Source organism: Rattus norvegicus, chromosome 7 (genome assembly GCF_036323735.1).
Source record: "Rattus norvegicus strain BN/NHsdMcwi chromosome 7, GRCr8, whole genome shotgun sequence".
Taxonomy (NCBI): Eukaryota; Metazoa; Chordata; class Mammalia; order Rodentia; family Muridae; genus Rattus; species Rattus norvegicus.
In genome coordinates, this window is record NC_086025.1 from 40,253,948 (window position 1) to 40,271,678 (window position 17,731).

Consider the following 17,731-nt stretch of genomic DNA (forward strand, 5'->3'; position numbering starts at 1 on the left):
TAAAATTTCTAAATGTAACTTGAGAAGTAAACATTTGTGTGCTTATGTTGAATACACACAAATGACTCTAGACCATGTCAAATTCTTCTCCAATCAAAATGCCCTTGAAAATAGTGACAAGAGCTTCCAGTGATATACAAACATGAGCAGTGCACTTTATATTATTGTACAGTTTGTACGTAAGTACATACTTCAAAAAAGCAGCTTACCTGTTTATGTCATTTACTAAAAATAGTATGTATTTTGTTATGTAGAACTCATGACACTGTCTCTCATTTCACAATTAAACATATTTCAATTATAGTTGTGAAGTATGTGTATCTCCATAGATATTACATGTAGATATATTTACATATCAAATTCAGTAATAATTTAAAAATCAGTTTTGTCACTTGAGTTTAACATTATTTTTGAAAAAAGTACCTCTTGTTTTAAAATTATTCTAAATATTTCATAGTGTTTCCATATCATATTATTAATTTATAGTAAATTAATTTTTATTTCAAATGAATTGCTTTAAAGAGATTACTGGTAAAATCACTATCCATGTCCACTTAATCCAAGGGAAATCAGTAAGATAAAGATTAGCTGGAGTGAGCATGTTGCATACAGCAAAGATGGTGGGGACTTAGCAAAGCATTGGCAACCAGTTACATTTGAAACCAAAAATATAAAATAGCATGGTTTCCCTGCCAATTTTATTTCACTTCCTTAAGAAATATTATACGGTTGAATTGTAACTCACTGACTTATAAATACTAATCCATCTTTGTGCTCCTTCATGAGAGCTCTTAAGAGCAATATTTCACCCAGATGACAAAATCTATCTTCCCCTTTAGCTTGACCAGAATTTCTAAGCTGTTCCTAAAGATGAGAAACAGACTCCACTGGTTGTCAGGAAAGCACTTGCAAATATACAGTCTCCTCACACTCAATAAATACAGGATTCTTGCTGCACCCAACAGACAGCACAGACATCTTAGCTCTGCTCTGTAAGACAGAGATACCTCAGCCACATCAATTAAAGCTGTGGCAGTTTTCACATAAATCTTATAGATATCCTGTCCCAGGAAATCCATTACTCACACAAATTCCCACACAGCACTACTGCCAATAAAAAAGGAGGGTCTACCATTTCTTTCTACAAACAGCTTCTGCTATTGTTTTTGTTTCCTTTTCTTTTGACTTCACTCTGGAACTCTAGTGGGTTTCAACACAGTAACACATTATCAAGGTTCTTAATCTTCATCAACAAAAAAATTATTTTTTTCTATATGTATTTACACTAGAATTTCAAAACCAATACTGAAGCAAGGGTTTGGGAAAATTCATGGGTGGTCAGAGTATGTGGTAGAAAAATATAAGAAGAGAATATGAGAGAAGATTTTTGTTTTGTTTGGTTTTGCTTGTTTTAAGTATATCCTTTAACACAATTGAAAAAATGATGACTTTAAAAAACAAGGATGTTTTTCTTTCCCAAAATAAAAGAGAGGGGATTGGCTGGTGGATGGTACTTAAATCCAACTGTCCCCTTCTGGACAGAAGACTACTAAAGAGAAAAATTACCATACTTGACACTTTTAGTACAAGAGGGAATGAGCTAACGTTGACAGAATCACATAGCCCATTCTGAATGAATTTGTGCATAGAGACTCTTTGGGAACTTAATGAATATACTTTGTTGGTGGACAATCTATGGCTTGTCAAGGCTTGTCAAGGCTTCCCTCCAGCAAGAGAACACCCTGCCAAGTAAAATGACAGAGCTGAAACCTAAAAAAAGATGTTGCTTATCATTACAAATGATAATGCCCAATGTGATGGGATAACGTTTCCAATAAAAAGTAGCAAAATTTTTTTGAGACAGTAGAAATTCACAGTTTCAAAGCAGATAGCCAAGGCTATACAAAGCAATATATTGTTATTCACACATTAGTAACTGGAATTTAAAACTACCCCTCCCTCCAGTCTAAAAACAACCAAATGGACAGAAATCTTAAATGACATAATTGAATAGATCTTATAGAAGAAAATTGTCTCTCAATGAAAAAATATTCAGCTTCCTTTTATTCATTAAAATTAACAGCATATAGGACTGACAAAAAGCCATGCACTAAAAAGTAGAAATTCAATTTTTTCTCTGACAATGACAAAATGAGCAGGAAATGAGAAACAAGAAAGAATAAGAAACCTTTAAAAAAGAAATGTAAATATCAACCTACAGCTACAGAGCCAATTTAAATATATATCAGAACCTGTGGAAAGGAATATGTGGATATTTGAGAGGATACAATGGAAACAGCTAGTTACCTCAAGCTCCTACCGCAAGTATGTCCCAACTGTGATGGATAATACCCTTCAGTTATGGGTCAAAAGAAAGCCTTTTTTCCCTAAGATGCTTTCACAGGAGTATTTTATCACAGCAATAGAAAAACGATCTAATATCTACATGCTTATATTGATATATTTGACATATAGGATTTGCATATATTATATTATTTATAGATAATACACACACACATATATATATACATATATATATATGATAAAATATCAGAACAGAGGTTAGAAATCATGAAAAACAGAATTGTAGATACATAGTTATGAGCATTAAGGTATGAGGTACCAGGAGTCTCAAAGGAAATTAGTAGCCTCAATGAAAGAGGAAGGGATCAATTCAAGTGATATATTTAGTAGCAATCAGCAAGTAAAAAAGAAAAATATTATTTCAAATACCAAGAAGTGAAATAGAATCAGTGAACCCGGGTCTGAAGTGAGTTTTAAATTCTCCAGTAGCATTTTATTCACTTCTATTGGAAAAGAAACTAAGAAATGAATGTCTTAACCTCAGTGACTGCTAAGGGCTACTCATTTAATACACATGAATTTTATTAATAGATATTAAAACAATGCCATTTTATAATCTGGATTAAATAAGTATAAATTAGTAAAATATGCTAATGAGAGATACTGTTCTACAGTGTTTGTGTGTACGTGTGCTTGTGTGAGTGTTTATGACATGTGTCTTCATTGGACTAGAATTTACTATTTAGGCCAGATTGCTCCAAATTTCTGAGTATTTTTACAACCCCACTTCTGAAATTACAAATATGTACACCCAAGTATGACTCTTTTTTTCATTTCTCTTGTATATAGATGTGTGTGCACATATGTGTACATAGTGTGTGCATGGTGTATGCATGTTAAAATATATAAATGTATGTTAAAATATTGTAGAAGCATGTTATGTGAAAGTCTAAGTTCCAGAGCTCACTGGTAAGTTTAATTTTGAAAGTTAGCTTGTACTGAAGATCCCTTGTCCTTCCCTTTGGTCACTATAGGTAGCTTTCTATAAAAGTAACTTTTATTCACCAAATGTAACTGTCATCTTGGAGGCTTACTGCTGATTAAGCTCACCCTTTCTAGCTCTTTCTGAAGTCTGGCCGGCTGGTTCAACTCAGCTGTTCCAGCTCAAATTCCTCTCCCAGCTAACTGATTCAAAATGCTTCTCTTGACTTCTTACTGAATTGCTCTGCTTGGAAACACTGTCCCTGAATTCCACAAACTGAACTGCCCTGGCTGTACTGACTATACAAACTAAACTGAACTGAATGAACATAACTAAACTTGCTGCATTCAACTGAACTGCACTGAACTGCATTAAATAGGACTCACTGAACTCCACTGCACTGACTGAACTCAACTGAACTGTACTCACTGAACTGCATTCCACTCCTGACTCAACTCCATGTTGCTCTTAAGTAGCCTCTCTTTCCTGTCTGTTCTCCTGAGAGTTTCACTTCGTCTGCTACTCAATTAGCCATCACTTTCAAACATGGCTGCTTCCTTCTACAAACTAACTTTGCCTTCATTGTTTGGGATTAAAGGTGAGTACTCAGAGCATGTCTATATTCTGGCTATAGGGATTAAAGGTGTGTCATTCCAGTCTGACCACCCAGACACAGGTCTTTGGATGTGATCCCTTGCCAGAGCAGCCATGTTGCAGGATTAAAATTTCTCTACAGATTTCCATACTCATGCAACATTTAGCTAGATTCTCTGATCCAAACTCAGGTCCTCATGCTGGAACTTCAAACACTTTTAGCCACTGAGTATTTCCCTCATATCTTCCCAAGATTTATTATATAAATTTTGGAGATAGATCAAACTAAAGTGTTCATACTTGCAAGTCAACATTTTACCAATGAAGATATTTCCCTAGTTCTTGAATGAAACAAGATACAATCATGTAAAATGAATGTGTAAATATTAAAATTTCCCTTACTGATTCGAGTGATTTTATTATATGAAAGTTCCAGGATTTGGATATTGGTGCATCCATCGAAACCATGAATAGAAGTCAGCAGGTTTTTATTAAGAAGAACAACAGAGAGATTTTCCAAATTTTCACAACTGATAGTCTCAATGTGGTTTTCCTAAAGCAAAGAAAGAACAAATACAATAATTTTTTCAATGTATTATGAGTATAATATTTAATCCTTTCAAAATGATTAAGGGTGAGAAATAATGTCTAAGTTGACACATGTCTCTAATTTCTAAAGAAAGCATGCAAATAGCTATACCATATAGAAGAAAAATGTTACACAAGAATTTTTACATTTACTTAATATTCTTTAAATGTACAGAGGACAATACAACAAAATACTTTGAACAAGTCAAATAAACGTTGAACTGTTTTTTGGTCAGGTTGCTGACGCTCTTAGATGGGAAAGTTTGCCATGGTTATCTGAGCCCCATCTCATTATTATTCCTGACTACATGGGGCAAGATAACTTTCCAATTTACTTTGCAGCTCTCAGATTTGTGAGGACCATGTTCCCCAATGTACCTGAGAAACCCCACTGAAAATCAGGTCCCTCACCAGAATCTGATCTTGATACAAAGTTCATGAGCTAATGGCATAGCCTGATGAGATCTTGTGGTCTTTGACACATGGGGCTATTTTCTAAATGTGAAATCATTAGAAGACAAGGGAGGTAGATTGTGAAGGAACATTAATGTGACAGTTTCTATGAAACCTGATAACAAAATATTGGCACATATTTGGTTCCCTCCAACATGAACTCAGAGCTCAGACAATGAAAGGCTGGGCAAAATGAGGCAGAGAGATGCTTGATATGCACTTGTACACTGGTACATATCTTGTTCAACGCTCAGAAAGAAAGGAAAGGAAAGGAAAAAGGAAAAGAATTTTTGGTAATTCAAAGCACAGCTAATATGTGACAAGCATAAAAGATACCAAGTCAATATGAAATATTAAGCCAGACCTGTTTGCAAAATCACAAGCAATCACAAGAATGTTTTCTATAATGCGATTTTAAAGCATGTTGCTTGTTATTGTCACCATAAAACAAAACCATTAGTTTCTGGCTCCAGATATCAAGAGCTTCTCTAGTCAGTCCCTGGGACCTTAAGACCATTTCACTTACTTTAAACTTCGTGTATCAAGTTATTTTGCTATGTATTCAAATGATCAGTTTTGAGATATAAACATGAAACCTGAAGTCATTTGTTATATGGTAAATGAGAGTAAAACCAACACTTGCCTGTGCATCGATATACTTAAGGTTTGTGCAGTGGCTCAGGCCCTGCAAGGAAGTTAATCCACAGCGTTGGAGAGACAGGAGCTGAAGATTGGAGCACTCTGCAAGTATAGAGAGACTACAGCTGGGCAAATCCTGAAATGTAATGGCAGTAACCTAGAGGTTTCAAGAACACTGCAGTGAGTGACACTGTTGAATGAAGACCATAGTACAGACTATATTATCCTTGCAAAGGTTTTCAAAAATTCACCAAAGTAATTACATTTGTCAAAATCTACCTTTATTACAAACTCAGTTTAAAACCAGCTCTCTGCTTTCTTTTTCTTGCAACATGGCAAAATGGGTCAATGCAATCATTTACAATTAGTTCAATACATGCAGAAATATGGTGACAACTTATTAACTTTCTCCCTAAGTTTTAGCAAATTTTTGTTGTTTTTTTCAGATTTCAGAATATAATATATAAAACTTCAATCTAAAAGGTAAACATTTGTTATATATTTCTGCATGTATTTGACAGCAGCTTTGAAATCCCTGGATCACTGACAGGGACCCATATTAAAGGAGATATATAGACAACATTTGGCCTATTTTTTGCTTAACCAGTAAAAGTAAAAACATATTTCATAAACTTTGGGTAAATAAATATTCTACTTTCATAAACGTCTCAGAGTGTAGCAAGTGTTCATTACTGAACACAATTCTTGTAGCCAATTACCTTTCAATTCTTTTCAGAAAGAAAATGATCATCCACATATGTAACAATGGCAAATGCACTGCTCTCTAAATTTGAATGCAAACAAATAAATTCTATAATTAGAGAGGTGGCCATGTTCTAGAAAATGAAAGCAATTAGACTGAGAATTTAATAACTCAACCTTAGACAATTACAGCTAGCTCTGGAATGATAAAGGTTGAACGGCAGCAAAATACATTGTTGGTTTTATTGGGTAATGTGCCTATTTCAGCCAAAGATAGATGCACAATTGAATTCAGTTTCTTATGAGGTGGCAACTCTCCACTTTCTGTCATTTCATTTCATTACAATTCATGAATAAAGGTTATGTTTGCATCTTGTTAGAGGCATCTACCTTTGATTATATATGGGGAATCTCACAGTGCTCCTTCTGTTTCTTTAAAACAATTAAAAAAGTTGAGATTTAAAAAATGATTGCCTTTTATGCCATATATATATAATATGCCATATTATATATTATATTCTAAAGTCTAAAAAGAAAGCCAAAAAATTTGCTAAAACTTAGGGAGAAATATTAAAACACTTAAACGTTTAAAACATTCTATGATGTATGATGGAATTTCCAAAGTTTTCCAAATATATGACATCAAAATAAGTGTGCATATTCATCATTTGATATATGTATGGTAGAAATCACATTTTTAAAATTGCCCTGTATCCCTCAAATTAAGGTCAATATAGCATTAATAATCATATGTATCCATCACTGTTTTCTCAGTTCGAAAAATGTTAGTTGTACCATAAAGGAGTTTGATTAAATGTTTCCAAAATTTAAAAAATGAACGAATTGTCTGAAATGGTAACAAAACATATCTATTTATAGCATTCATATTTTATTTTCCTGTTAAAGACAATATAAAAACATATTTGAAACTTTTATGTTCTCAAGTTCTTTTGGTTTGAGAATGAACTGTGTCATCTATGGAGCAAAATGATTAATTCATTATCATTTTGATTATTATTAATTTTTATGTAATCATAATATTTTCTCAAATATTTGACATACATGTATTTGTATATGTATGGCATAAGATTGCTATAATACTTGATACTTGATGTATGGGCCTCAAAAGGGTCACGATCTACATGTTCAGAACCACTGTTATAAAAAAAGTAAGGAGAGCTAATTCAGATTTGTGGAAGTTGACAGGACTTCTCAAGAAAGATGAATGCATGAACAGAAGAAACATTTGGGAGAAAGGTTAGTACTCTTCTCACTGATAGAGACAACATGTATTAAGGAACAATATCTCAGTTCTTCTAGCAAGTTTTATCCTCAAAGCCGTCTACAGAGAAAGCCTAGAACTGTGACCTGTAGCTGGTGTTTTTGTTTTTAAGTAATGGTTACTGTTATCATACTTTAAAGCTTTAAATAAACTAAATAAGTGAAAATTATAAACAGAGTGCCCTCAAACAGTATCACCCAAGAAAAACCTACTGAAGAACCATGGCAAGAGGCTCTATGTAGCCGCACAGAGCTGGCAGTCATGCCTAAACACTGAGTCGAAATCAGAGGACATGTTACTGGGTAAACTCTACTTCTCATTCTTTAATACTGTTTTTCTCTGACCAAAATGTGTCCTCTAAACCTCATCACTAGCCAGAAGTCATGGTGCAGACCTGCAGTCTGACATACTCAGATGGTTAAAGCAGGAATATAACACTTTCAGCTTTCCAAGAATACACAATGAACTCAAGGACAGCCTGAGAAATTCCATGAGACCAAGTCTCAAAACATTTTTTTCTTACAGAAGAACAAGGAATATAATTCAGTTGTAGGGCTCTTGCTAGCATAGTTAATTCCCTAATACACAACAAAACTAAATCATCAGACTCCACTAATTTACTTTCCTTTCACAGAATACACTTGAATCTTATTTACAGCACTAGAAATTTACAGAGCATTGTTTTGCTTGTGTTCCATAGGGACAGATGCTGCATTTTTATGTTCAGCTCACCCATAATTATTGGTCATCTATATTAGACAAATGAAATACTACCAAGCGAATAAAATACTGCATTATTTACCATGATGTTTATTTGTCTAGGCACCTGTCTATATCAGAAAATTAATAGAGTCTGGGGGTGGTTTGGTCCAAGAACACTGTAGTGTCAAAAATGAGGCCCTGGGTATGATCTGAAGCACAAAAAAGGAGGAACGCCCATGGCAGAGAAGGCCTGTGATCCCAGTACATGGAGGATAAGGAGTTTCATGAGTTTAAGGCCAGTGTGTGGTCCATGACATGACCTGGCCAAATATTTAAAATAAGGACAGGAAATTGTGATGCCATAAATGTCATGAAGGCATTAAATACATTTTAATTAAAAGGAACCTTAGAAGATATGGGGCCACTTATGAATGGCTCACTGTTGCCCATCTACAAGGGACTTGTCTGTAGGGACTAGTATCCTCTCATAAGGCTAATATCTAGAGTAATGGTCTCTCCTGGAAAACAAGAGTCACCCTACTTGTCTTAGAGTAAGGAGCTGGTGACACGCACAGAGCACCACTGGTACTTTTCCTTCCAGTCCATCTTGAGGACATGGTGGAGAAGCTGAACTTCCTCTGTACACAAAAGGGCTTTGGTTTCGGTCTCCCTGAAGCATGATTGAGCTTGCCTCTGCATTTAATAAACGGAACTGGTGTCTCTCCTGTCTCACAGTCAGTTTCCTTGTGTGATGAGTAGTCTGGTGTCCTTACATATTCTGTAGAATTTAAAATATAATTCTCCACATCTCTGAAAAAACAGTACCATGTTTCTGATGGTCTCAAATTCCTACCCTAAGTACCTGAGATTTGATTCTCAGCTTCACCGATGGCCATATGCCATCATGTACAATTTACTCTAACAGTTAATCAAATGGTACTGCTCAGCCATGTCAGCTCAAACTACACTTGTTAAAACTGAGATAAAATGTTATTTTCATGCCTCTAAAATATATTTCATAAAATATATTTGACCTCCAAGGCACAGATAAATAAAAGCTGCAACTTGTTTGAAGCGCCATACCATCAAAAGAACCTTGAACATCAATTTCTGTGTCTTAAGTGGTTGATGCTGTATTCTCCATAGCAGAAAATTAGTAGTACTTAATGAAATCTAGCATGTGTATTGCAACTCTGTGGCATATGGTTAAATAGCATTTCCGTACAGGAAATCTAGGGTCTTCAATCCTGTCAGCACCTCTTTCACCTCAGGACATAGTTTCATGCAATTGCAGCCAGAATGTAGGCCACAGTCTGGAGTAAACTCCTAAATTGGAAAAGCACTAAATGTTCTTATCTAATTCCAACCATAATTTCCAGATGTTCTTCTTTTTTTCTTTTCTTTCTTTCTTTTCTTTTTTTTTTTTTTTTTTTTTTTTTACGGAGCTGGGGACCGAACCACTAAGCTAAATCCCCAACCCTTTCCAGATATTCTTACAGGGCATTAAATCAGGGCTCAAGACACTGAAAAAATTAAATCAAAGTTCATTAGACTGCTGAGATGGAGGATAAGCTTCTGATAAACTTTACTTGAAAACTTAAATGTAGTAGCCCTCTGAAAGGAGGGTTTTTCATTACTATTTCATTGGTAACTCCATTTATTAAGAAGCAGAATTCTTATATATAAAACCACCGAAAGGTCAAATTACATTGTAGAATACTAATTTTAATTCAATCTAGAGACTGTATTGCTACATTATAAATACCTGCTGTAGAGTTTTCCAAGGGCCAAGCTGGAGAATGGCTGAAGGATCCAAAGCAGGCATTGTATTTGGTGAGCACTTCACAAGTCTCCTTTTTTTAACGATTTTCTTAAGTTGATTTTGCTCAAAGATTTCGGTCCAAGGTTTAAACGATCTTACCCAAGCTAGTCTCTTTTCCTCAATTGAAGATAATACTGTTATCTGTGAAGAAGAGCAAGCCAGGACACCAACACCTTCAGACTCTGTTTGTTTCCCTTCTTCCAGAGTTTCTTTAATCTCAGATTTAGGAGAGTCTTCCCCTTCGTCAGTGACCAAGAGGTAACAAGCACTGTGACTACCCGCTTCTTCACTGGGAGCAAGTTTGCCTGAGAAAGAATCCTGCAGGTCTGCCTTGCCTTCTGTGAGCACAGAAGCATTTGATTTAATGGTTGAAGCATCACAAGCCAGCACACCTTCTGGGATTTCCTCAATTCTTTCTGATTTTAAATCAGTCTCTTCATCTTCTGCTAGTGTTACACTTCTTTCTACAGGTTCAGGATTGTCTGGTATCAGTGGTGGTAGGTTTTTCTGTATGGAAATAGGTGAACTATTATTCTCCTCACATGATGACCCATCTTGCTCTGTCATCTCTTTGATTTCTATCTCTTCAGTCATTCTCTCATGATTCTCCTCGATGATTTCCGGTGCTTCATTACTGTCCTCTTCACTCATTTCTTCCCTGAATCCAAAGAGTTTTTGGGTCTCTTGTCCCACATTCTCCTTCGGGGCATGCTCTACCCATCCCTCCATTTGAGTTTCAGAGTTTAGTTCTTGCCCTGGGCACTGTTCGTTCACATTTTCCGTTAGGTCAGAGTTTTCCAAGTCACTTTTTAGGTCTCTATTTTCAGAGTTAATTTCTTGGTCAGCAGATTGTTCTGAACCTGAACATTGGTTGTTTGAAAAGTTTTCATTCATTTTTAATTTTGGTAAACTTTCAATTTTCTCGTTCAGTTTTAATTCTGCCAAAATGTCCTGGCTTGGTTTTAATTTAATTCCTGTCGATTCCTTCAATGCAATCTGTTTATGCATATTTTCTCTCTTGTTTAATTGGTGAACTAGGCAAGTATCTTCTTGCTTCTTTGAGTCACTGCCCACCGACTCTTTGTCTATACTACCCTTACTCTTTGACATCTGTACAATAGCTTGCTGCTTGCCATGACATTCTCCTTTCTTTAAAGCACAGGTGATGATCAGCGGTGAGTGGGCATGTTCCCTCAGTCTCTTTTCCTTGCTTTTTTGCTCTTCTCTCTCTTGTCTCAGGATGCTCTTTTTCTCTTCGTATTCCTTTTCCCGCCTCCTCCTCTCCTCTAGCATCTTCTTCTTCCTCTCCTCCTTTATTCTCTGTTCCTCTTCAATTCTCCTCCTCCTTTCTTCCTCCTTCTGTCGTATCTTTGCCTCCTTCTCTTTCAACTCCTGTGCTTTCCTCTTTTTCTTTTCGATTTGCTCTCTTATGATTGGGCTATACTTCCGGTAAGTTACCCATGCTCTATAATTGGCTTGAATTTTTACAGCTGCATCATGCTGCAGTTTGAATAAACGTGCTTTTTCTTTTTCTCGTAGCTCCCTTAATCTTGTTCTCTCCTCCTCCATTTGTAAATGCAAGTTTCTGATACGTTCCTAAAATAGAGATGGTTATGAGCATCAGCTAAATCTATAACGTTATAAGTATCTTAAATGTATTACTAAATCTAAATGTAGAGTGAAATTTCTCTAAAATTCCCTGGGGAAAAGTAGTCACTTATTTCATAGGAAATTAGTTCTTTAAGTACTTAGAAGATTTGGGTCACACTGCAATGTTGATAATACAGTTAAGTTATGAGCCTATGAGTTAATGATTAAGGAATTATCTGCAGATGAAAAGCACTTAAAATAAAGGTGACACAGGAGACACTAAGGGAAAAACAGGCTTAAGTCCATGCAAGAGAGAAGTTTCCAACTGTGATTCTCACATTATCTATTTCTACTTGAAGGTCACTATCTTTGAAAGTTCACTTTTCAGTGACATTTTCAAAAATAATCCCCCTTGCCAGACAGGGTGGCACATACCTGTAGTTTAATCCCAGCACTGAGGAGGAAGAGACAAGTAGATCTCTGAAGTCGATGGCAGGCTGGTCTATAGAGTAAGGTCTAGAACAGCCAGGACTACACAGAAACTCTATCTAACAAGACTGAATGAATGAAACGACCATCATGCTCTTACCTGTCTCTTCCAAGTCACATACTCTCCCTTTATAAAAAATTATTATTAGGAAGCTTTAGATCTTTTCAGTGTTTCCTAGGCTATTTTCTACTGTGCTTATTTTTTTTCCTCTCCAGTCAACACTTTAGATATTTCCTTTTAAACTCTCTTCTGCTTCACTAATGTCCAAGTATGTACAATATATTGTCATTCTCATTCATCAATTTGTAATGTTCACATTAAATTTTCATAAAACATAAACTTAATACTTTTAATAAATTATAATTATTCTTTTTGCATATGATATGCATGACTATTTGGTTAGTGGATGAAAGTTATGGTTATTTTAATAGAACCATATTTTCAAACATTTGGATGGCATGTCATTTATAATTATGTTTTTACTCAAATGAAATATTCTGTCTCTGATTTCTACATACATATGTGTACAATAAACACACACACACACACACACACACACACACACACACACACACACACATTTTCCAGTCCTAGATTTTCAGGACTGAATAAAGGAAGATTTAAAAGAAATAAAAAAGGAAGAAATGTTCAGTTGGATAACAATAACTTATCTACTCTGTATTGGAGATTTAAATTAGAAATTTTATATACTTTATATTTGTAAAGTATAAATAAGTTTACATATAAATTATAATGGTAAGCAAACAATAAACTGAAATATTTATAATTATAATTACTTCACATTCAAAACCTTTCAACATACTCAAATAATTGTGTCAAAATGCAGGAATGTTTCTTCAAATCTTCAAATACTATGAAATGTACCCAATACTAGATTTACTTTTAAAACTTAGAATTTTAATTGTATAAAGATATAATCATTGAACTAATTTATTTTAAGGATATTTTGTTTCAATGATAATTTCTAATGTTAGCAAATTTCTAAGGTGAAAATAAGCTGCATTCTATATGATATAGGCAATATTATCTTAAAATGCTCATTATTTTTTTAAAACATAATAGTTTAGTTCAATTAAAGAATAATAATATATGAATACAAACGAAATAACATGTACCTCATGCTGTCTGTATTTTTCTTTCCATATTTTCTCTTCTTTATGGAGTTCATCATTCATCTTGTCTTGGTTTTGCTAAATATAGAATAACAGAATATTATTATATTCAAATATCAAATAACATATTCAATATATCAAATTCTTTCAACACACTTATAAATAATGATCAAATGTGATAATCTCCTTAAGTCTTCAGTTATTAGTAGTAAAAACCCAAGATACATGAAATACTCCTGAATAATTAAAAAAAAAGAAAAGGAAAAAAACCAACCTAACAAATAAAGGACCAAACTGCTGAAGGCATCATTGTACACAGTCTCACTCAGTGCTGTAGGCTACAGAGATATAGCAATAGAAAAGCCCATGGTATTGACACAAAAGTAGACATGTTGATCAATGGGGTCAAATTGAAGACCCAGACATTAATGTATATACCTATAGACACCTGATTTTTAAAAGAAGCTAGAAATACATACTGGAAAAAAGATAGAATTTTTAGCAGATGGTACTCAACAAACGGGATGGCTGTATGTAGAAGAACGCAAACAGATTCAGGCTTATCAACCCTGCAAAAACTTAACTCCAAATCAATCAAATACATCAACCTAAGGCCAAATACATTGTATCTGATAGAAGAGAAAGTGAACCCATTGGCACAGGAAAAGACTTTCTGAATAGAACACACACTAAAACCAACAATTGATAAATGGGACCTCATGAAACTATAAAGCAAAGGACACTGTCATTCAGACAAATGAGCAGGATGCAGATGAGAAAAGATTTTTAACAACCATTCATCTGATAGAAAGCAAACATCTAAAGTATGTGTAAAGAATGCAAAAAGAAAACTACATCAAGCAATAGGGTGCAAAGCGAAAGAGAGAATGCTGAAAAGAGGAAACTAAAATGGCTGAGAAGCTCTTAAAGAAACGTTCAACATCCCCAGTCACGAGGAAAAAGCAAATCAAAACTACTTTGAGATTTCACCTTAACAATGGTCAGATTAGCCAGATCAATAAAACATGTGATGTACCATGAGGGCAAGAATATGGAGTAAAAGGAACAGTCACCCACTGCTGGTGGGACTACAAATTGTACACCACTATGGAAATCAGTGTGGTGATTTCTCAGGAAGCTGGGAGTCTAACAACCTCAGGACCACATACCTCAAGGACACTTCATCCTTCCCTATACATAAGAGGCAGAATAGATGTCTGCCAATGGTTGAATGGATAAAGAAATTGTGGTACATTCACAAAATGGAATATTAATTGACTGTTCAAAAGGAAATAATGAAATCCACAGGTAAATGGATGGAGCTAGATAAAATCATTCTGAGTGAGATGATAATGCCGAATCATGAAGACATGAGATAGGCATTCACTACTATGGGGATGCTAGCTCCCAATTCTTTAATAAGCATGCTACAACATGTAGAACACAATAGGTTATGTATAGGGTAAGGGACTTGATGGGGGAGCTTTCCCTAGGATGGGGTAATAGAAAAGACACAAATGGACTGGACTGGAGACTGTAATAGAGGACCTAACAGTGGGGGGAAGAGAAGGTAAGGGAGGAAATATGGCAAGAGATATCTAAAATTAAGGCCATTTAAGGGGTGGTATTATAACTTAATAGAGTTAAAGATTCTATATATACATATGTGTGTATGTCTGTATGTGTGCATAAATGTCATATACATATACATACTTGAAGATGAACAAAATTAAATCACCAAATCATGGGAGAGACTGAGCCCCAAATGAACATTCTAATCAACAAATGAAGCCTGCTATTCCAGGAACTGATGACCTAATCATGAACAACCCAGGCTATTGCTAAGGCTGCTGGTAATTCTCCATAAACTGAGGCTGAAGACAATACTAACATAGCTCACTGAATAGGAAGAAATACAGCTGGTGTCTACCCAGAGCGTTCAGACTGTGGTTCACAATGGTACTAGAAGGTACCCTGTAAACTACCAAAGGAAAAAGGTGAGTGGCCAAGGAGCACTGACACACCTGAGAAGAGAGGTAAGACCAACTCTTCTGCTCTGAGAAACATGCCTGTAGGACGCGGGACACAGAAACCCAGGAACAGTCTGGGAAAGGACCCTTCTGGTTACTGTCTGCTCCTGGAGCTGAACCACTGGTCCCACAGATCTCTGTACACAAATCTCATGGGGGAGAGAGTTGGACTCTCAGAACTGTGGACATTCCTGAGAGATAAGGGAAGATCTCCACATCTGCTCACATTCCTGGCCCAAGAAGAACCTACCAAGTGATTTCAGGGCACAGGAATCGAGGAACAGTCAGGGGCAGGACACTTCAGTTTCTGCTTGTATCCAAAGCTTAAAGACAGTTATAAGAACCACTGACACACCGGAGAGCAGAGGTTAGACCAACTCTTCTGCTCTGAGTGACCCTCCTAGAGGCCTCAGGACAGACAAACTACAAATCAGTCTGAAAAAGTTCCCTTCTGGTTTCTGCCTGGCCCTGAGCTGAAATGGTCCCCAGCTTTTTGTACGCAGATCCACTTATAAGAAAATAGATCTAGAGGGATGCTGACACACAGGTTTACAGGAGGTTTAAGCCATTTTCAGAGACAGCAAGACAAGCTAACAGCAGAGACAACCTGATGGCTAGAGGCAGGTGTAGGAACCTAAGCAACAGAAACCAAGACTACTTGGCATCATCAGAGTCCAGTTCTACCAACAAAGCAAATACTGGATACCCAAACACACCAGAAAAGCAAGATTTGGATTTTGAATCACACCTCATGATGATGATAGAGGACTTTAAGATGGACATAAATAACTCCCTTAAAAAAATACAGGACAACACAGGTAAAAATGTAGAAGCCCTTAAAGAGGAAACACAAAAATCCCTTAAAGAATTACAAAAAACACATACAAACAGGTGAAGGAATTGGACAAAGCCATCCAGAATTTAAAAATGGAAATAGAAACAATAAAGAAATAACAAAGGAAGCAACCCTGGAGATAGAAAACCTAGTAAAGAGATCAGGAATCATAGATGCACGCATCACCAACAGAATACAAAAGATAGAAGAGAGGATGTCAGGGGCAAAAGATACCATAGAAAACATTGACACAACATTCAAAGAAAATGTAAAACACAAAAAGCTCCTAACCCAAAATATCCAGGAAATACAGGGTACAATGAGAAGGTCAAACATAAGGATAAGTATAGAAGAGAGCGAAGACTCCCAAAGTAAAAGGCTAGTAAACAAAATTATAGAAGAAAACATCCTTAACGTAAAGAAAGAGATTCCCATAATTGTACAAGAAGCCTACAGAACTCCAAATAAATTGGACAAGAAAAGAAATTCCTCCTGTCCCATAATAGTCAAAAGAGCAAACACTCAAAGCAAAGAAAGAAGCAGTAAGAGCAGTAAGGGAAAAAGGTCAAGTGACATAAAGGCAGACCTGTCAGAATTATACTGTGGACTATAAAAGCCAGAAGATGCAAGGCAGATATCATACACACGCTAAGAGAACACAAATGCCAGCCATGGCTACTATATCAAGCACAACTCTCAATTAACATAAATAGAGAAACCAAGATATTCCATGACAAAACCAAATTTACACAATGTATTCTACAAATCCAGTCCTACAAAGGATAATAGATGGAAAAGTTCAACACAGGGAGGGAAACTATACCCTAGAAAAAGCAAGAGAACAATCTACTTGCAACAAACCCAAAAGAAGAGACACACACAAACATAATTCCAACTCTAACAACAAAAATAAAAGGAAACAATAGTCACTATTCTGTAATATCTCTTAAAATTTATGGACTCAATTCCCCAATAAAAAGACACAGACAAACAGATTAAATATGTAAAGAGGACCCAGCATCTTGCTGCACACAGGAAACACACCTCAGTGACAAAGACAGACACTACATCAGAGTTAAAGGCTGGAAAACAATTTTCCAAGTAAATGGTCCCAAGAAACAAACTGGAGTAGCCATTCTAATATTGAATAAAATCAACTTTCAACCAAAAGTTATCAAAAAGATAAGGAAGGACACTTCATATTCATCAAAGGAAAAATCCACCAAGATGAACTCTCAACTCTGAATATCTATGCTCCAAATTGAAGGGCACCTACATTCATAAAAGAAACCTTACTAAAGTTCAAAGCACACATTGTACCTCACACAATAATAATGGGAGATTTCAACACTCCGCTCTCATCAATGGACATAGCATGGAAACAGAAACTAAACAGAGACACAGAGAAACTAACAGAAGTTATTAAACAAGTGGATTAAACAGATATGTATAGAACATGTCATCCTAAAAAATAAAAGTGTACCTTCTTCTCAGAACCTCACAGTACCTTCACAAAAACTGACACTATAATCAGTCACAAAATGGTCCTCCACTGATACAAGAAGAAATAATCCCATGCCTCCTA

The 17,731-nt window shown here is 35.6% G+C and overlaps 1 protein-coding gene across 3 annotated transcripts in view; it reads right to left on the reverse strand.

Moving 5' to 3' along the window:
• Lrriq1 (leucine-rich repeats and IQ motif containing 1) overlaps nt 1-17,731 on the reverse strand; it is an 85,339-nt gene that overhangs the window by 42,912 nt on the left and 24,696 nt on the right. For 2 of the 3 annotated variants that reach the window (XM_063264416.1, XM_063264417.1), the window contains exons 7-10: nt 13,285-13,359; nt 10,012-11,664; nt 5,565-5,717; nt 4,283-4,433 (exon numbers count right to left, since the gene is read on the reverse strand). In XM_063264416.1, coding sequence (XP_063120486.1) covers nt 4,283-4,433; nt 5,565-5,717; nt 10,012-11,664; nt 13,285-13,359 — 2,032 coding nt within the window. Of the gene's footprint in view, nt 1-4,282; nt 4,434-5,564; nt 5,718-9,996; nt 11,665-13,284; nt 13,360-17,731 lie in introns of those variants that run through there. The other variant, XM_063264418.1, reaches the window with a different exon arrangement.